At 47.3% G+C, this 20,632-nt stretch overlaps 1 protein-coding gene across 4 annotated transcripts in view; it reads right to left on the bottom strand.

Annotated features, from left to right (window-relative positions):
- MYO7A (myosin VIIA) overlaps nt 1-20,632 on the bottom strand; it is a 274,560-nt gene that overhangs the window by 48,117 nt on the left and 205,811 nt on the right. For all 4 annotated transcript variants that reach the window (XM_033948255.1, XM_033948254.1, XM_033948252.1 and 1 more), the window contains 4 exons: nt 12,041-12,158; nt 10,795-10,921; nt 6,196-6,365; nt 3,903-4,093 (listed from right to left, as the gene is read on the bottom strand). In XM_033948255.1, the coding sequence (XP_033804146.1) occupies nt 3,903-4,093; nt 6,196-6,365; nt 10,795-10,921; nt 12,041-12,158 (606 nt within the window). The remainder of the gene's footprint in view (nt 1-3,902; nt 4,094-6,195; nt 6,366-10,794; nt 10,922-12,040; nt 12,159-20,632) is intronic.

Here is a 20,632-nt window from a genome sequence, read left to right as displayed (position 1 = left end):
CCTATGGTCTGACTCGGCAGAGGCTATGCTTATGTTCTTAACTGGAATGCTCTTCCGGAATCTGTTATAGGGGAAAACACCCTCCAAGGCTAGACAAGTTTCTGCTGAACCGGAATGTACGCAGGTGAGGCTGGTCTCTGTTAAGGTTCTGGTCTTTGAACCTGGGGATCGCCGCGTGAGTGGCCTGTTGGGCGCGATGGACCACTAGTTTGACCTAGCAGCTGCAATTCTTATGTTCTTATGAGATGGATTTGCATGCACTGCCTCCTTGAGATGCAAATCTATCTCCTGCATATTTATTATGGATATCCTGAAAACCTGACCTGTCTGTGGCTCTCGAGGACCGGAACTGCCTACCCCTGCGTTAGGGGATGCGTCCCTAGAGGGCTGCCCAGGTTCCTTTTTCTATTTGGATCTCTTAATTTTCGTGGCGCACGTCTCTGCCTTTGGTTTCCCCGGCACTGGTGTTTTTGGATCGGTGGAGACCCCTCACCAGGACTTTTCTATTGGTCTTTTCTATTGGGCTTTTCTATTGGGCTTTTCTATTGGTCCTGTGCTCCAAGGCTTGTGATTGGTTGTGTTGGGATGGTTGTGGGGTGGGGTGGGGGCGGGGCATTGGCTACTTGGCTGTTTACTGTTTTGGCATTTGTTTGTATAGACCTCTATGTGATTGTGGTTTCTCGTCATGTTGCTGTATTTGGGATTTCTGGGATGGGGTGGGATTGTCACTCTTTGCTTGGTTTTTGCCCTTTCCATTATATACTTTGTACTGTTCACGGTTTTCTTATTGGTTGATAGGAAAGATTATTATTTTTTTTTTTTTTTAATTGATTTTTTTTCATTTAACAACAAGTGTCATAAATTTTCATACAATTATCTTAATAATACACTTGATATTTCTATAATGTATTTTATACATAACATTGGGAGGGGGGTTTATACTCTTTATTATAAATTATAAATAAAATATTATTAATAGATGGTATTCTTACATGAAAACAATGTAATAAAGGGAAGGGAAAAAGGTTAATAATTTAAAAAATAATTGATAAAATCATTACAATATATATGTTGTATAACTTTATAAGAAAGATTTAATTTTTAAAAGACAATGGAATATGGATAAAGAGTGGATTTTAAGGATGTTTTTTCAGAATAGATCCAAGGAGTTTTGGGGACATAAAATCCAAATGTTTCCTGATGTCTCAAGGGAGACACAAAAAAGGAGACAACAGTTTTTGATTTTAAGATAGGAGGTGTTTTCCACTTAAGATTTCCTTGCATATTTGTGATTAGATATCAGTCTTTACAGTATGTTTTCCTGGAACCGTCACAGTTATCCAGTTTCTTATCTCTTAAACGCCTCGGAAGAAAAGAGAAATAACATCACAACATCATATCTGAACGAATAAAAATCCCAAAACTCAACAGTAGACTGTAGATTTCTTGATAGGTTCATCAGCCTTTGTTCTTTTTTCCTTTCACTCTAAATTAATCTTGGATCTCTATATTGAGGACTTGAGACAGATTAAGTAATTTCCTCTTTTCCTGTTAAACCATTGCTTGATTTTATTTAAGTATACAATACAATCTTAATCTACCTTTCTATGTATTTGTGAAAATTATAAATAATAAAAAAAGCAGCAAAGTGGAGTGTGTGGTGCAGTGGTTAGAGCTACAACCCCAGCACCCTGGAGTTGTGGGTTCAAATCCCGCCCTGCTCCTTGTGACCCTGGAGAAGTCATTTAATCCCCCAATGCCCCAGGTACATTAAAGTGTGAGCCCACCGGGACAGATAGGGAAGAATGCTTGAGTACCTGAATAATTTGTAATCCGCAGAGAAGTGTAGGATATGCGGAATATAAATAAACTAGTCTTTAAGCCCGTTACATTAACGGGTGCTAGAGTAGATGTCGGTCGGTCTGGGTTTTTTTTGTTTGTCTCTCTCTCCTTGGACGCTGCCTGTCTGTCTGTCATTTTTTCTGTCTGTGTCTCTCCCTATTTCCTTAGTGCCCTCAGTACCGCCTTCCTATGTCCTTAGTGTCTGTAGTGCCTCCTTCCCATGTCCTTAGTGCCCTCAGTGCCTCCTTCCTATGTCCTTAGTGCCTGTAGTGCCTCCTTCCCATGTCCTTAGTACCCCTTCCTACGTCCTTAGTGCCCTCAGTGCCTCCTTCCTATGTCCTTAGTGCCTGTAGTGCCTCCTTCCCATGTCCTTAGTACCCCTTCCTACGTCCTTAGTGCCCTCAGTGCCTCCTTCCAATGTCCTTAGTGCCTGTAGTGCCTCCTTCCCATGTCCTTAGTACCCTTTCCTACGTCCTTAGTGCCCTCAGTGCCTCCTTCCTATGTCCTTAGTGCCTGTAGTGCCTCCTTCCCATGTCCTTAGTACCCCTTCCTACGTCCTTAGTGCCCTCAGTGCCTCCTTCCTATGTCCTTAGTGCCTGTAGTGCCTCCTTCCCATGTCCTTAGTACCCCTTCCTACGTCCTTAGTGCCCCAGTACCTCCTTCCTGTGTCCTTAATGCCCACAGTGCCCCATCCCTTAGAGCAGTATATTTCCATTTAAACCCCCCCACCCCACCCCCATGGCAGCCTGCCTTCCATCCCTCCGAGCAGCATGTTTAAATTTACCCCCCCCCCCCGATGCCAGTCTGTCTGCCTGCCTCCCATCCTTCCGAGGAGCACGTTTCCATTAAAAAAAAAACCACCCCCCTAAAGCCAGCCTGCCTGCCTCCTTCCCATCCCTCAGAGCAGCATATTTCCATTTAAACCCCCCCCCCCCACTCCAAGGGTTACAGACAGAGGCAAAACATATAATTTCTCTTTTTCAGAGAGCCATTTCTGTCTCTGAAACTTTAAATACTGTCTCGCCACAGCTGCGGCGCTTGGTGCTGTAAGCGCAGCTGGTAACAGTTCGTATTCAACACCCAGTCTCATTCTTTTCATGTCTATGGTCTACACAGCCTCAACATCTGTTAGAACCATCCCAGATAGCGCAGGCGGAAGCACTTAAATGCTGTGTCCTATTGTCCCCGAAGCAACTCAAAGCCATCATTCTGAGTCACATTAAGCTGTCCCCTGGTTTACAGCAGGGGTGTGGAAATCGATGAGCTTGAAGACAGTCGGGCGTGTGGCGGCAAATCCACAGCTCCCGAGAGCAAAGTCTTCCTCTGTACGGCCTTCATTTCCATTTTTATCAACAGCCAAGCAAAGGCAGCAGCCCAAAATCTGCGTCTTATTGCGGTGCAGTGGGAACAGGCACGGCATTGGTTGGAAAGGCTTCCGAAGGGTAAAGGTTGCTCCAGCAGCGTCTGAGGCGCTGCTTCGGCCCTTATACTGCCCTAATTTCCTCTGCCTTGTCTCTGATGATGTCATCAGGGGCGCGGCAGAGGAAATCAGGCCAGTAGAAGGGCCGAAGCAGCGTGTTTACTGTGCCTCGGACGCTGCTGGAGCAGGGAGGTTAGGTGCGGCTGGGAGGGTTAACGGGGGTTTTCGGTGTGCTGGGTAGGTTCGGCTACGGGGGGGGGGGGGAGAGTCGCGACGTGTTACCTGCTGTGAGTCAGGCCGAGCCGGCAAGCCCTCCTCCTGGTATCCTCCGCTCCGCACCGCCTTTGCCTTAGCGCGCATGCGCACTCTGCCAGCCACATCCCGGCAGATCAGGACTCAGGGAACATGGCTTATGAGTGCGCATGCGCGCTTAGCATTTTATTATTATAGATACATTTTGAGTTCTTGCAGCATTTTCTCTGGTAATGCTATCGAGCAACACGGATGTTTTGTGAAAGATCTCATGACGCCTCAAAGCCACTGAAGAAAAGTCTCGAGAGATGAATTTCCAGGCTTAACCAGTAGAAAAATGAGTGCAGTGGGGAGGAAGGCAGACACTCGACTGAAGCGCATCACTTACCACAATCTCCATAGGTGGCATAGTGGCAGTAGGCAGGACGTAAACGCTTTCGGTCGGGAAATCTCCCTTCTGCTTGGTCCTTTCATTCGTCCCATTAGCCCAGCCGGAATTCATGACATTCTCACCGGTGTCCTGGTCTAAAACGATCAGGTCTCCTTTCAGAAAGCTAAGGAATCCAGACTCTTCTCCCACTGCACAGCAAAACAGAGAATCATAGTCAATGCTGGTTACACAAACAACATATGGCCTAGCCATTCTTCCCATCCGTACCATCCACTATCTCTTCCACTCCCTAGGAGATCCTATGTGCTTTTCCCATGCGTTCTTGAATTCAGATACAGTCTTCTATAAATTTAACAGATGAGGTAAAAGTATAATTTGAAATGTTCTGAAAATCTCCACTGTGAATCCATCACTACCCGGAGCGGATCCAACTCTGAGGGACTTCAATGCTGACTGGAGTTCCTTAATTGACAAAGGCGCTTCACGATTTCCTTTTATATGCTCGGGAATTTTTGGCCCATGAATTCATTTTAAAAGTTCTATCCCCTCAATTTCTTTATTTGAATAAAGCTCAGAAGACTATAAAGCTTTGTAATAATCCCCCCAAAATTTTTTTAAACATTTCCAATTTGGGCATGAATTTTACCCTTTTCATCTGTAATGGCCACAATTTTAACTTTTCTCTTTTTCGCTTTAAGGTAATTAGCCAATAATCTTCCCGCAGATACAGTCTTCTGTTCCACATATCCAAAATATTTCCTGAGACTACCTCAGAGTCTATCCCCTTTTACCTTCATCCTTTGCCACCTCGTTCCAGAGCTTCCTTTCAATTCAAAGAGACTCTCTTCCTGTGCATTTATACCAAGTTGGTATTTAAACGTCCCTATCTTATCTCCCACCTTTCTTCCAAAGTATACATATTGAGGTATTTAAGTTTGTCCCCACATGGTTATAATGAAGATCACTGACCATTTTAGTAGTTGATTCCATCCTCTCTATATTTTTGAAGATGTGGTCTCCAGAATCCATCAATAATCATTAAATTTCATATCTTTATTGTAAAAAAGACACTATTTCGTGGCTTCAGGAGAGTGATAAGGAGGATCATATTTGAGAGCGGGCTTTGGAGGGGGGGTAGATGTAGGCTAGACAAGAATTGTTAATAGGATTTAGGGGAGTGGGGTAAGGCAGATCTGAACCATGACTGGGTTTTGGGAGCAGGAGTAACGACATCAGAGCTGTAATCCAGCTTTGGGAAGGGGATCAAATTTGTTTTATTAAGAAAACCACTTGGATTGACTGATTCATAGAGCAGTACAGATGCAATTTTAAATAAATCAAGCTTTGGGGAGAGGATTAGAGCACTAATTGGGATTCTGGAGTTAGGCAGGGTCGGTGTTGAGTCTGGAGGTTCAGATGTAACCAGATAGATTTAAGCTGACCTTTCCCGCACACAGATATAATTTAGGAAATCTGGGCAGTGCTGAAAATTAGCTTTGGCCTACTAAGCTCTAACCCTAACGCTCATACAGATTTATTAAACTTAATATACCACTTTACTACCAAAATGAAAAGCCAGCGGTGTATAATCAATCAAAACATACAAGAGTGAAAACAACTCCATTATCAATAGAATATTACCCCACCAAAAGCCGCCCCAAAAACATAATACGGTAGAATCCTGATTATCAGGAACTCAAGCAACCAGCACTCTCACCCAACCGCAAAAAAAAAAAAAATCGCCGGCAAAAAAAAAAAATTGTCTTCCCTCCAGCCCCTGAAGCAGCAGCCCCCAAAACAGCAACAGCGGCAGTGGTCCCGACCCACCCACCCTACTCCCTCCCTCAATTACCTGCAGCAGCAGCAGTCCTGACCAACCAACCCCCCTCTCTCCCATACCCAAAGCAGCAGTGTCAGTGGTCCTGACCCACTAACCCCCCCTTCAGGACTGAAACAGCAGCAGTGGTCCTCCCTCCCTCTCTCCTTTGCCCAAAACAGCAGCAGCAGCCAGTCAGCAGAGGCAGCTCTGTAAACAGGCTGCTCGTGGCCAGCCCCAGCAGGGCCTTTCCTCTGTCGTGGCATAACTATGTGCTGGTATTTTATAGTGGACTAATTTTGAAAGGGAAAGTATGTGCATGCTTTCTCTTTTGAAATTATACATGTATTATGTGGCACAAAGTAGATTTCCCGTTACCTTGAGGGGAGGTCTTCAAAAAGAAAAGAGAGGGTGGGAAGCTAGCCATTTAAATCTTGTGCATTTTATCACCTGTGCAATCAGCATTGTGCTTACCGGGGTTTGGATTGTCTTGTAGGGTGACCACATATTTTGACCTTTTCCTCAGCCCTTCCAGAAAAATGACAACAAGGTCTCGGATGTCTTCGGCATTGTTGGAAGTGAAGGTAAATTCATCTCCTCTAATGGTGGCCAATGTGAAACTCTGCCCTTGCAATGTACCTCCCCTAAAATGTGGAGCAGGCAAAAAAAAAAACAAAAAAACACAGCTTCAAATTAACCCTTGATTTGGCATTGCTGCTCAGAAGTAACAGGTGTTTCTAAGGCTCTTATGGGCGATCTGCTTCTGCGTCTTCAAATGCCCGCTACTTGGCACCGTTGCTCTCGTTCAACAGCACGTTACGTAAAACAGCTGTTCTCACCATCTTCCAATTAAAGGGTCGAACAGACTTTCACTTTTGTTTGATAAAGGTTTCAGGTTTATTAAAAATTTTGATAGACCGCCTTATCAGATATCAAGGTGGTTTTACATAGTATAAAAAAGAAATGATAAAAAAATACATTAAAAACAGATTTCAAAACAATGACAATCAGACGCACTAACAAACAATGACTTACTGATACGAGGGGTAATTGGGAAGAGCTACGATATTTTGATACCGTGTTTCCCTGAAAATAAGACAGGGCCATATTAATTTGTGCTCCAAAAAATTGCATTAGGGCTTATTTTCGGGGAAACACGGTATCTACCCTTCACACTTGCCATATACCTATAGCTCCCATCTTTTTGTGCACCTGAACACCACCAACATCACTGATGACATCATCAGTGATGTGGCAGAGGGAAGGCCCCGGCGGGGAAGGCTGCGAAGCAGCTCGTTCAAAGCGCTGCCACCGGTTTTGAGGCTTCGGAGGTTTGGAAGGCAGTCTGTGGTATTCTGGTGCACAAAGGGATGGAAGGAAGGGATCTTAACTAGGGCTTATTTTGGGGGTAGGGCTTATATTAGGACCTACCCCAAAAAATCATGCTAGGGTTTATTTTCAGGGTAGGTCTTATTTTTGGGGAAACAAGGTAGAAAAGAATGGGGAGAAGGTAAAACAGATGGAAGGGGAAACAGGCAAATTATCTGAAAATACAAGGCTGATGGAAGAGAACAGGCTTCCATTACCATCCTTAAAAGGCCTTTAAATTGTGGAACATTGCTGCATATCAAGCCTCCCATGGATCGCTACAAGGGCAGGCTTTTCCTAATTATGACAGGGATCACTATGCAAATGATAACCCGCAATTGGACAAATTGTGACCGTCTCAACTTTCCGTTTTGGTGGGCCAGTTTATGTTTAGGTTACAAATGCGATAAGATGAATGCTGATATGTTAGGACAGGGGTAGGCAATTCCGGTCCTCAAGAGCTAGAGCCAGGCCAGGTTTTCAGGATATCCACAATGAATATGTATGGGATGGATTTGCATGCACTGCCTCCTTGAGATGCAAATCTATCTCATGCATATTCATTGTGGATATCCTAAAAACATGACTGGCAAGGGGGTACTACAAGACTGAGTTGAGAAACACTGCCCTAGACCAGGGGTAGGGCAATTCCGGTCCTCGAGAGCCGGAGCCAAGTCAGGTTTTCAGGATATCCACAATGAATATGTATAAGATGGATTTGCATGCACTGTCTCCTTGAGATGTAAATCTATCTCATGCATATTTATTCTGGATATCCTGAAAACCTGACCTGGCTCCGGCTCTCGAGGACTGGCATTGCCTACCCCTGTGTTAGGGCATAGCAAATTATTTAAATTGGTTTGGGGCCCGTTGACGTCCTTCGTTACTTCAACATAATTGTCTTTGTTTAAATTTTTTGTTTATTTTTTTTTGTATTTTATTTTATTTTATTTTTTTTGTATTTTGTATTATTTTATTTTGCTTATATTTTTTGTATTGTAATCCACTTGTATCCCATGTACTGTCAAAATGTATCTTTATTGTAAACCGCTTCAAACTTCACGGTATAGCGGTATATAAGAAATAAATTATTATTATTATTATTTTTATACATATCCAGGATGGGGTAGATGGGTGGGTGGGGGATATCTTTCTGGTTCATTTCTTGATTAAATTGGTGGATGGGAAGGGAGGGATATTTATCTTCTGCATTGTTATTAATGAAATTTAAGTGCTTATTTCGTTATTAATGTCCGTATAATTCATGGCACTTTGTATTAGCTTTGAAAATTAATAAAGATTAAAAAAGGGCCTTTAAACTGCTTTTATATTTATCAAGGGATGTAATAAGAACATAAGTAATGCCTCTGCTGGGTCAGACCAGAGGTCCATCAAGCCCAATACCTGTTCTCACGGTGGCCAATCCAGTTTTCTTGTACCTGGCCAAAACCCAAATAGTAACATTCCATAGAGAATCCAAAGAACAGCAAGATTCCGGAATCCCAAAGAGCAACAAGATTCTAGAACTCCAAGGAGAACATAAGAACCTAAGCAGTGCCTCTGCTGGGTCAGACCAGAGGTCCATCATGCCCAACAGTCCGCTCACGCGGCGGCCCATCAGGTCCAGACCTGTACGTAACCCTCTATCCCCTTCTATCCCCTTTTCCTTCAGAAAGTTGTCCAATCCCTTCTTGAACTCCAATACCGTACCCTGTCCTATCACGCCCTCTGGAAGCGCATTCCAGACGTCCACCACCCTTTGGGTGAAGAAGAACTTCCTAGCATTGGTTCTGAATCTGTCCCCTCTTAATTTTTCCGAATGGCCTCTCGTTCTTGTAGTCTTCGAAAGTTTGAAGAATCAGTCCCTCTCCACTTTCTCTATGCCCTTCGTGATCTTGTAAGTCTCTATCATATTGATCATAATTTCTCTTATGTGATTCAGTGCATTTACTTTAAAGCAACCGATTTATTTATTTATTTGGATTTAAGCTCATCGTGCCTTTCCAGTACAAAGGTTTGATGAGCTACAAGAAGATATAGTAGATATTTGTTCCCAGAGGGAGCACCAGCGGGATTTGAACCCCCAGCTTCCCCGGTTCCTAGCCTACTGCTTCAACCACAGAATACTCCTCACACATACACGTTTCTAGTTTCTATTGGGTTGCATACTTCCAAGTCTGTTTGCTGTCCTGCATTATCACTGACCTTTCCCATCAGCCAGATTGTCAAGAGCACATGGAAACCCAAAAGCCTTATCATGAGCGTCTCCCCGGTCTCACCCTTGTCTTCACCGTTATCATAGTTGATGATCCTGTTTCTGTTTTCATTGATAGCTAAAATGCCATCAGTACTTCAGGTGGCCACAGAAGATGGAATGCATCACTTTTTTCAGTGTTTTGCAACTCGGTCCTGGAGTACCCCCTTGCCAGTCATGAAAGAAATGTGCATATAATGGAGGCAGTGTATGCAAATCAAGTTTATGCCTATTCATTGTGGATATCCTGAAAATCCGACTGGCAAAGGGTACTCCAGGACCGAGTTGAGAAACACCAACTTAGATGACAGAGAATTTCAAATTTTGGAGTGGCAGATGTCAACATTGGGTTGCCTCCCCAACAATACGAACATAAGAATAGCCATACTTGGTCAGATCAGTGGCCCACATAGCCCAGCATCCTACTCCCAATAGTGGCCAATCTAGGTCACAAGTACCCGGCAGAAACCAAAACTGCAGCAACATCCCAGGGCAAGCAGTGACCCGGAGGTGATTCTGAGGGGAACCAGCCTGGAGAGCGCAACAGGCAGGAGAAGTTGCTCGCACTAGAGAAGATCGACAGAGATACAGGGTGGGGGGGGAGGGATGGTGTGAGCAAGGTGTGGTAGGGCGTGGCAGAGAGGCACGGGCGCCCTTACCGACAAGGTGCCCAGTGCGGTCCACCCCCCTCTTACTACGCCACTGCGGCTAGGACTGGAACAATGCATTCAGTTGAGCTGGCTTCACTAGTGCTTCCCTTTGTGATGTACAGTTCCACCTTGTTTCATCAAAAATAAGACATACCCCGAAAATAAGCCCTAGCAGGATTTTTGGGGTAGGTCTTAATATAAACCCTACACTACAAAATATGCCCTAGTCCAGGGATTCGCCGGCAGTTTCACTTCCCTCCCTCCCATCTTTTGTGTAGCAGAACCCTTGAGAGAGCACCTCCTCCCCTCTCCTAGCACCTGCACCCGCTATGCAGCCGAATTCCCATCCTTTCCTCCCTCCCATTGGAACCCCGCCACGAGCCCTACATGCCTCCGTAAGCAGTGGCGGGCAGGCAGCACTCTAAACAGGCTGCTTTGGCCTTGTCCACCTGTGAATTCACTCTGTCATCAGTAACGCGGCAGAGTTCACGGGCAGACAAGGGAGGGGAGGGAAGGGAAGCTGGGTAAGGGTTAGGATGCACGAGGGATGGGAGGGAGGGGAGGAAAAATGCTGCACATGTGAAGGAGAGAAAGGAAAGAGGAAGAATTGGGGTGAAGGAGAGGAAGGGAAAGATGATCATGTGCATACCCCGAAAATAAGACCTAGTGCCTTTTTTGGGCCAGAAATTAATATAAGACACTGTCTTATTTTCGGGAAAACACAGTAGTAAATAACAACAAACCCCTTTGCCAGACAGCCTGGTTAAAACCACCTGATTGCCTTTATCTAATTCCATTTACCTGCTGCTAGAGACAGCAGTGATTTCTGGGAAAGAAAGTTCGAGCAGCACCTGCTCCTGCTCATCGACAAAGTAAACGCCAGTCCAGTTGACAGCGACGATGACATCGTTCTTGGGAAGGCTGGGTCCTATTCACAACGGTCCAGAGTTAGGGTTTGCATCGCTGCACGTCTAGATTTACATGTATGAAGACACTGAAACATATGTATGGTATAAAGCAGGGGTGGGCAACTCCGGTCCTCGAGGGCCGGAATCCAGTCGGGATTTCCCCAATGAATATGCATGAGATCTATTTGCATGTACTGCTTTCAATGCATATTCAGTAGAGAAATCCTGAAAACCTGACTGGATTCCGGCCCTTGAGGACTGGAGTTGCCCACCCCTGGTATATAGCAGTGGTTCCCAACCCTGTCCCAATCACAATTCCTTGCGGGGATGGGTGGAGACGGAGAGGATCCTGACGGGGACGGGTGGGGACAGAGAGGATCCTGGTGGGACGGGTGGGAATGGAGAGGATCCTGGCGGGGATGGGTGGGATTTCTGTCCCCACGCAACTCTCTATTCCGGTCCTCGAGAGCCAGAGCCAGGTCAGGTTTTCAGGATATCCACAATAAATATGCATGAGATAGATTTGCATCTCAAGGAGGCAGTGCATGCCAATCCATCTCATACATATTCATTGTGGATATCCTAAAAACCTGACCTGGCTCTAGCTCTCAAGGACCAGAATTGCCTACCCCTGGCTCTAGGGTTGTCATGGGAGCATAAGCTTTATACCAGTGGTTCCCAACCCTGTCCTGGAGGACCACCTGGCCAATCGGGTTTTCAGGCTAGCCCTAATGAATATGCATGAGAGAGATTTGCATACAATGGAAGTGACAGGCAGGCAAATCTGCTCCATGCATATTCATTAGGACTAGCCTGAAAACCCGATTGGCCTGGTGGTCCTCCAGGACAGGGTTGGGAACCACTGGTATAAAGCCTATGCTCCCATGACAACCCTAGAGCCAGGGGTAGGCAATTCTGGTCCTTGAGAGCTAGAGCCAGGTCAGGTTTTTAGGATATCCACAATGAATATGTATGAGATGGATTGGCATGCACTGCCTCCTTGAGATGCAAATCTATCTCATGCATATTTATTGTGGATATCCTGAAAACCTGACCTGGCTCTGGCTGGTCATTAGAGTGGGCAGACTTGATGGCCCTTTTCTGCCGTCATCTTCTATGTTTCTATGTTTCTATGTTACCTGATAATTTAAAGGCCTCATAAAATCTAGAAAAGAGCAAAGGCCACTTGAAGCGCGCAAAATCGACCACATCCTCCTTCACTTTCTGAGGGCTGGCTCGCTTCTGGGTATAGATCCCCTAGAAGTAAAAAAAAAACAAAAAAAAAAAAAAACAGCAATGAGCGGAAAAAAAGTCTTTGGAAAACTTACCCCCTCTTTTGCAAAGGTGCGCTAAGCTTTCTAGCATGCGCTAAATGCTAACACGCCTGCACGTTATCCTATGGACGCGTTAGCGGTTAGCGCACGCGTTGATTTAGCGCACGCTAAATCCGCGCTAAAACGCTTAGCGTGCCTTTGTAAAAGAGGGCCTTAATTTAATTTAACTCTAATTTAACAAGGGCATTTTTATTCTGCTCTCAGTTCGAGTCAAATTACAGCAGTCTATGGCTGCATCAAAAAATATCCATATTCCACTTTCGTAACCAAAAAAAAATCTAAAATAGTTAAGTGAAAACATTTACATCAAGAATTTAATAAGTCTTTTCAGAAGAGCCAGGTTTATAATGCTGGAGACGCGTTTAGCGTCCGAATAAAAGTTTTGATCGGAGATGTTACACCCTGAGGCAGCTGAATAGCGAAACGCTGGCCATCGTTGGTGTATCGATCAACCAAGATAAGTTGAAATTTTTCATCTATCGTATAGTATTTCTAGCACACTTTAACCTAGTGCAGTGTTTGCTCAATGCAAAGGAGTTTTTTTTTTTAGCCAGTGAGGTGAACGCTCCACCACCGCTATTCCACCATTGTCTGAGGCTTTTTCCTCCGTTTAGAATTGATATTTCAACCTGCACTTTGCTTCCTTTTTTTTTTTTTTTTTTTTAAACGTATTTTTATTAACAGTGGAAACACACCGCCCAATAGGGCAGAATAACAAACTTCTGTAAGTCACAAACAGTCCATTACAGGTGAAATGTCAAAACAGAAACTAAGCCTCCCCCACGAATCCCCCCTCACAGGTACAATATGCATACAAGCGAAAGAAACGTTGGTAGTAGGGGGGGGCAAAGGCAGAGAAGAACAGCAATGATAAATAGACCGCCCATCATGGACAGCGATCTCCCACCGTGTGTTTGTATATACCCTATGGATATCCCACAAAACCACACAGAGCTCAGGATACCATTCACATCCAACAACATCCACTCCATACAAACCGACCACTCATATCCCCAAACATCTCCCTTCCCTCCCCCCACCTACCCCCCTCCCCCCCCCCAGGACACCAAGGAGTATCATAGAAAGAAAATGAAAGAAAATGAATGGTAGGGGTGTATCAAGGGCCCAGCCAAGGTAGCGCAGAAGAAAGCCAAGCTAAGTTAGGCGAGCTCCAGGTCCCCCTCCTGTTCTCGTGATGGCAACAGGTCCCGCAGCCTCTCCCACAAACCAACGTAGTGCTGCTTAAACACACTCAGCGATCTAGCATAAGATTGAATTTCAAACCTAGCCGTCTCCCGAAGCCTACTCCTCCATTGAGGTATCGGGGGGGGGGGGGTTCCTCGGCCATCCAATAAGTTAAGATCAGCTTCTTAACTACGAGAACAACATTATAAAAAAATCTACATTGGGGTGTGGTGAAACCTTGATCCTGGAGAGAGGTCTGCAGACCCAGGAGAAGAAACCCATAGTCCCATTCAACATCACGCTGTACAGCTCTCTCCATTAGGGAGAGAGCCTCCCTCCAGACACTCAGTCGGTGGCACTCCAGGAAAGAATGGAGATATGTGCCTGCTCGATTCTTGCACTTTACACAGAAATCACTATCCCATAATCCCATGCGCGCCCCCCGCTGAGCCGTGAAATAGGCACGGTGAAGGATCTTAAACTGTAGTTCCTGAAAATCTGCAGATTTAGTGTATGAGTATAGAGTAGCAAAGCAGGCCCTGAACTGTGGTTCAGAAATATCCTGTCCCAAGTCCCGAGCCCAGGAAGCGCGCACTGGAGAAAGTACCGACAAAGGGAGAGATGATTTGAGTATTCGATACCAGTGCGCGAGGGAATTGGTTACGGGCGGTGTGGCCGAAAAAAGGGTGTCCAGGGGGCCCTTGTCCCAGACCCCAGTATCTCCTCTGCGTTCAGCATCCCAGTAGTGACGTACTTGAAAGTAAGAAAACAAGTAATGTATGGGAAGACCCCACGCGTCCCGTATTTGCTGAAAGGAGGGGAACCCGGCAGAGGACAGTTCCAGTATATCCTCCATCATCCTACAGCCCCGAGCCGCCCACTGCTGAAAGACTGATCTACCCCAGCCTGGCTGAAACCTGGAATTGCCCCCCAAATGGAGAAAGGGAGATGTGTCAGGTGGTAATTGCTGTCTGCGCCGCCACCAACGCCACGCCAGCCTAAACGGGCGCAGAAAACGGAAACAAACTAAATATCGTCTCCCAGGATCGTCCTGTCTGTGTAGTATATTCATGAAGTGAAAAGGGGAACTCCAGCCCTCTAGCCATCCCCGAGGGGAATAGCGAAAGCACCCTGTGTAACTCTCATGAATCCATCGAAAAAGGGACGCTACATTATAAAGCCGAAAGTCCGGGACATTTAGCCCCCCCAGCGATTTATCCAAGATAAGTTTAGACATCGCGATCCGAGGGGCTCGGGATCTCCAAATGAATCGGGAGATTGTAGTTTTAAAAGCAAGTTCGTCCCGCCTGGTAAGCCACAGCGGCATAGTCTGAAAGGGATACAGAAGTTTCGGTACCAGAACCATTTTCACTAGAGCCACCCGTCCCAGGATTCCCAACGGCAGTTCCTGCCAGGACTGACACAGCTGTCCAATCGCCTCAAGTGGGCGGCGAATATTTGCATTATAAAATGTAGGCAGATCGGTGCTAAGATATATTCCAAGATAGCGCATTGGTTTGTTCGTGGGTGCTATAGGCAACACCGCGTGCCACGGCTCCGCCTGGCGTCCTGTTAGCATCAGGAGTTCCGACTTGCTACAATTAACCTGTAAGCCCGACAGTGCCCCAAAAGCTCGAATCACCGCCAAAGCTCTGGGCAGATGGATGGGGACCTGATCCATATAAAGTAGGATATCGTCCGCAAACAAACTGATTTTACATTCCCGTCCCCGTATTACAATGCCCGTAAGAGTCTCATCCTGCCGGATCTTAGCCGCGAGCGGCTCAATGGCCAAAAGAAAGAGGAGTGGGGAAAGAGGGCAGCCCTGCCGCGTACCTCTCTGCAAACCAAAATCCGCAGTAAGACCCCCATTGATAAGTAAGCGCGCCCTGGGATTATGGTACAGAGCCGTCACCCAGGCCAGAAATTCTCCCTGGAAACCACCCCTACGCAGGACCCAGAAGAGATAGTCCCAAGAGATGCTATCAAAAGCTTTCTCCATGTCCAATCCCGCAACCGCCTCCTGGCCACCCCGGCCTACCCTGTCATGAATTGCCCCCAATACCTTCATCAGGTTCATGGAGGCGTAACGGCCCGGTACGAATCCGACCTGGTCGGGGTGAATGAGATCGGGGAGAAAACTATTCAGGCGCCGCGCCATAGTCGCGGCCAAGAGTTTAATATCCTGTTCCAGGAGAGAAATTGGACGGAACGATCCCACCAGATCCGGGTCTTTACCCGGCTTTGGGAGCAGGACTATGTGGGCCATGTTATCCTGAAAGGAACCTCCCGTCCGCGCCACCTCGTTATACATTGCGCTCAAGGGCTGTGCTACGAGATCCTCAAGAATGCGATAGTATTCAGGTCCAAACCCATCCGGCCCGGGTGCCTTCGCCAGTTTGAGGGAACGAATGGTGGTTCGGAGTTCAGCCCCGGAGATGGGCTGGCTCAAAAAAGCAGCCTGGTCCTCCTCTAGGCGCGGTAATGATAAGCCCCTGAAAAAATCCCCGAGGGCAATCTCGTCCAGTGGGCGCCTACCATATAGGGTCTCATAATACTTAACAAACTGTTCCGCTATTTGGCTTTCCCCCTCGTGTCGTGTTCCCCTAGCGTCGCGGATGGAGGTAATGATTTGGCGTTTCTTATACGGTCTCACTAAGTTCGCCAGGAGTTTCCCCGTCTTACCCCCCCACCTATACATTTTATACCGTTGGAACGCAAGGGTCTGCTCCGCACGCTGATGGAGTAAGGTCTCGATACGGTCTCGTGTCGTCTTGTATTCCTGCCGGGCAGAGTCCGACAAAGAGGCGATATGAGCCCTGCGGAATTGGTGCAAACGTCGCGTAAGCGTCAAGAGCTCCGCTCCCCGGGCCTTACGTTTAGCAGCCGTATATGCGATCACATGTCCCCTCAGAACTGCCTTAGAGGCGTACCAGTAAGTTACCGGTCCAATGTCAGGAGTGTCGTTAGTGGCCTGATAGTCTGCCCAGCGAGCTCTTAAAAATGTCCGAAATTCCTGATCATGATACAGGTGCAACGCCATTTTCCAAGAGGAAGCTTTGCCGCCTGCTGCGAGAGTCAAGGTGAGGTCCACGGTGGCGTGATCCGAGATCGTGGACTCCACTATTTCCGATTTAGCAGCCCGTGAGAACAGTCTTTGGTCAAGCAGAATGTAGTCCAGTCGGGCATACGCTTTATGGACATGTGGGTAAAAAGTAAAATCCGATTCGAACGGGTGTAGTGCCCGCCAGGCGTCCACCAGGCCTGAGTGCTGTGTCAAAAAGCCCACCCCCTTGTTGTCATGGTCTCTCAGGCTACCCCTAGGAGGTTTGCAATCCACCCCTGGGTCTGCAGTGATATTCATATCCCCCCCCAGGATCACCTGGTAGTCCGGGTAGGCTGATACCTGAGATAGGAGTGTGGAGAAAAATTTATGACAGTAAGTGTTTGGGGCGTATAAGTTACAGAGCAACAGTTTTTGTCCCCAGAGATCCCCCAGTGCAATGACATATCTCCCCTCCCGGTCAGTCAGTTGTTTATGCAGGACAAACGGCAACCGCTTGTGGATCAAAATAGCCACCCCCCGCCGGCGGCCCCCTGAAGTGGAGGAGTAGACATCCCCAACCCAATTTTTCCGCAATTTAGAGTGTTCAATCTGTGTTAGATGGGTTTCCTGCAGAAATGCCACATCCGCTTTCAGATTTCGTAAGCTGGCAAGGATACGAGAGCGCTTTACTGGGGACCTGATGCCATCAACATTAAAGGTAACAACCCTTAGATCAGCCATAGCAACTAGAGAGTAGCGGTATGCTGCGTTAAAACCCAGGGAGCACCAGCCCCCCAAGAACAGGAGAGTTCAGCCATTCTCCCCCAGCCAAACACAAGTTGAGCCTGCGCAGAGTGAACAAATAGGTACCGACGAAGCCTCCCAGCAGAGCCTCGCCGCCCTCGATAACCAGGTGCCCCCTACCCCAGCACACCCAACCCCCATGCATCCCCCCCGCACATTCATCCCAGACTCAGACATGCCTTCCCCCTCACACACCTCCCAACAGCCCCCCAACCCCCCTTCCCACCCCACCCTATCCCCCCATGCTGATCCCTCCCCACCAGCATACAAACCCATATAAAGCCCCCAGCCTGCCCGGAGACCTCCCCCCCACCCACAGAAAACACCCCCACTACATTTCAAACAAGCACACAGTCCAGGAATTAAACAGAAACCTAAGCAGAAAACAAATAGGTTGGTACCATCAAGTCCAGATCAAACTCTCCATAATGTCTGCAGTCTACCCAAAAGATCTCCGAGCTGTCCAGAGTAGCTGACGCAGAGTATCGCCAGAAATGTCCCTCATAAAGGGATGCGGCCTACAGACATGCAGGGATCCATGCATTCGCCTCCTCACCCAGGCCCGGCGCAGCTAAACTTAGGGCACCCGAGCCCCGCTGCCGAATCTGTCCTGGAGGCCATCTCAAAACAGGAATACAGGGCCACATCTCCAGGTTAGTAAAGGTCTCATAGCCACACATGGCACCCGAGCAATGTACCGGGCAAATAGCCACTCCGCCAGTCCAGCTCAGAAAGATCCCATCTCGACACGTATGAAAAGCAGATGTATGGTAAGAAAAGATCCCAATCAGGTACTTCTGGGCTGTATGGGTCTTCAGGCAGGCAAAGTCGCCAGGAACGCCTTGGCTTCATCACCGCTGTTGAAATTAAGGGTCTTACCGTCATGCCAGACCCTGAGCTTCGCGGGGTAAACCAGGGCAAATTTGATACCCCTGTTGTGGAGGTCCGTGCAGGATGGCGCCATGATCTTGCGTTGGGCCGCCACCCGCACCGAGTAATCATTGAACATGAGTACTCTCGAGCCTTTGTAGTCCAGGGCCCCCGCCTTTCGGTAAGCCCGTAGCAGTAGTTCCTTTTCCCGCCAGTTCGTGTAACGAGCTATGGCTGTCCTCGCCCTTCCCCCCTCCATGGGTCGGGTGCCGATGCGGTGCGCTCGTTCGCATGCAAAGGCCTCCGCGCCACCGGTCAGCTGCAGAGTTTCTGGTAGCCACGTGCTGAAAATGGTATACAGTTCTTGCTCACCCACCGTCTCAGGGAGCCCGACCAGCCGCAAGTTGTTCCGGCGGCTCCTATTCTCCTGCTCCTCCAAGGCGGCCTGTAGCTCCCGGGACGTTTTCTTAAGTTCTTCTACTTGGGCAGTCAGGCTGGAGCACGTGTCCTCCTGGTCGGACACCCGCTGCTCGACATCCGTCAAGCGTCGGCTGTGGGAGTCAAACTTCTCATTCATTTCCTCCACAGCCGACTGGATCTTATTAAGTCTGTCCGCCAGCGCCGCCGTAACCGACCGTGTAATGTCCGTTATCCAGTCACCAGCGGGTATGGTAAAAGTGGCCGGCTCCGCCGCCATTTTGGAGGGGGTTAGCGAGGGCTTGTCCCGATTGCTCTTTGCCGATTTTACGGGCATACCCTGTTCCGGCGTGAATGCTCTGCGCTGCTAGTGCCGGGCGGAGAGTAAGTCCCCTTCCTGTGCGCTCGCAGCTCCGGTAGGAGTACAAAAAGCCGATTTTATCGCTGTTTTAAAGTCCGTGGGGCAGGAGCTCTCCTTCCGTGCGTCTGCTTAGACAGGCTGCATCACGTCCCAACCTGCACTTTGTTTCCAATAGACCTTCAGACAGTGTGCATCTTACCATCGTGAAGTGTTTTATTGAATTATAATTGCTGTCTAAACATCTGATTGGAAGAAATCATTCTAAGTCTCTTTGGCAAAGAATTCCATATGGTGGGTTACAACCTATGTTCCCTCTACGCTGAGTGGTCTCAAACTCCAACCCTTTGCGGGGCCACATTTTGGATTTGGAGGGACTTGGAGGGCCTCAAAAAAATAGCTAATGTCTTATTAAAGAAATAACAATTTTGATTGAAGTAAAACTCTTTATAGTTTATAAATCTTTCCTTTTGGCTAAGTCTTAATAATAATATTGTCATTTATAGCTAAAGAGACAGATGATCAAGAAACTCTTTTATTTGACTTTTGTGATTATGATAAACATACCGAGGGCCTCAAAATAAGACCTGGCGGGCCGCATGTGGCCCCCGGGCCGCAAATTTGAGATCATTGCTCTAAGCGGACCATATGAGCAAACGGTACACCAACGTTTCAGCACAGGAGAAAAGTGCTCCGACAAAGCCGCGCCGACAACTGTGCGTGGGGACGAATGCGCTGCCTGAAGCTGCTATTACTATTCCCGTTAGCGCTGTGAGAGGGGGTTTGGGGGGAACCCCCCCCTAGTACACTGAGAAATACACGCACTCAGGTTGAGGGGGTGTGCGTGGGGGGGTCCCCCGCACACCGCCCATCAGAGCGGAAGAGCCAGTGTTCAGGAGAAGAGTGGGACTTTTCGGTGTATTGGGGGGGGCTCCCCCCACACCCCCCCACAACATGAGCGCGAATACCACACCCCCTTCACAGCGCCAACGGGAACGGTAATAGCGGCTTCAGGCGGCAGCGCGCGTTCGTCCCTGTGCACAATTGTCGGCGCGCCAATGTGCGGCGCGATTTTGACGGGTCACCGTTCAATCGCTCGTACGTTCTAAGAGTGTCACTCACAGGTTTTACATGGTCGCTCACAAAAATATTTGCAAATCTGGCAAATTGCTGATTTCTGGTCACACGCCCAAAATTTTTTAGGACTTATCGCTCGCATGAGAAACAATTTGCATGCACCCGGCCAATCCTTAGAGGGAGCATTGGCCACAAACCACAACAGTTTTATATAAATAGACTCCAGCTATGTATTGGCAGTGGTCTACCTGGAAGGGACAAATTTGATTGATTTATCACAACTTACTAAGACACCTTTCTCAACAGGCTTTGAAACTATTCACAACAATATATTTTGTTATTAATTTATAACATTTTTATTGAAGAAATCAGTAAATATACAATATTATAATACAATAAAATAGTCATTAAGGAGAAATTAGGTTCTTACCTGCTAATTTACTTTCTTTTAGCTTCTCCAGACCAGTAGAGGTTAACTTTACGATTGGGTATATATCTAATCATGACCAGCAGGTGGAGACTGAAAACAAAACTTTGGGACAGTATATCCTAGCCCCTCCTCTCTATTTCCCTCAGTCTGCCGAATAGCCAAGCAGAACCAAGAACTGGAAAACAACAGAGAGAAAAAACAATACTCCGA

The sequence above is a fragment of the Geotrypetes seraphini genome, chromosome 6, assembly GCF_902459505.1.
Source record: "Geotrypetes seraphini chromosome 6, aGeoSer1.1, whole genome shotgun sequence".
Classification (NCBI taxonomy): domain Eukaryota; kingdom Metazoa; phylum Chordata; class Amphibia; order Gymnophiona; family Dermophiidae; genus Geotrypetes; species Geotrypetes seraphini.
The sequence above is the reverse complement of the archived record's forward strand: the minus strand, read 5'-3'. Positions and strand labels throughout refer to the sequence as shown.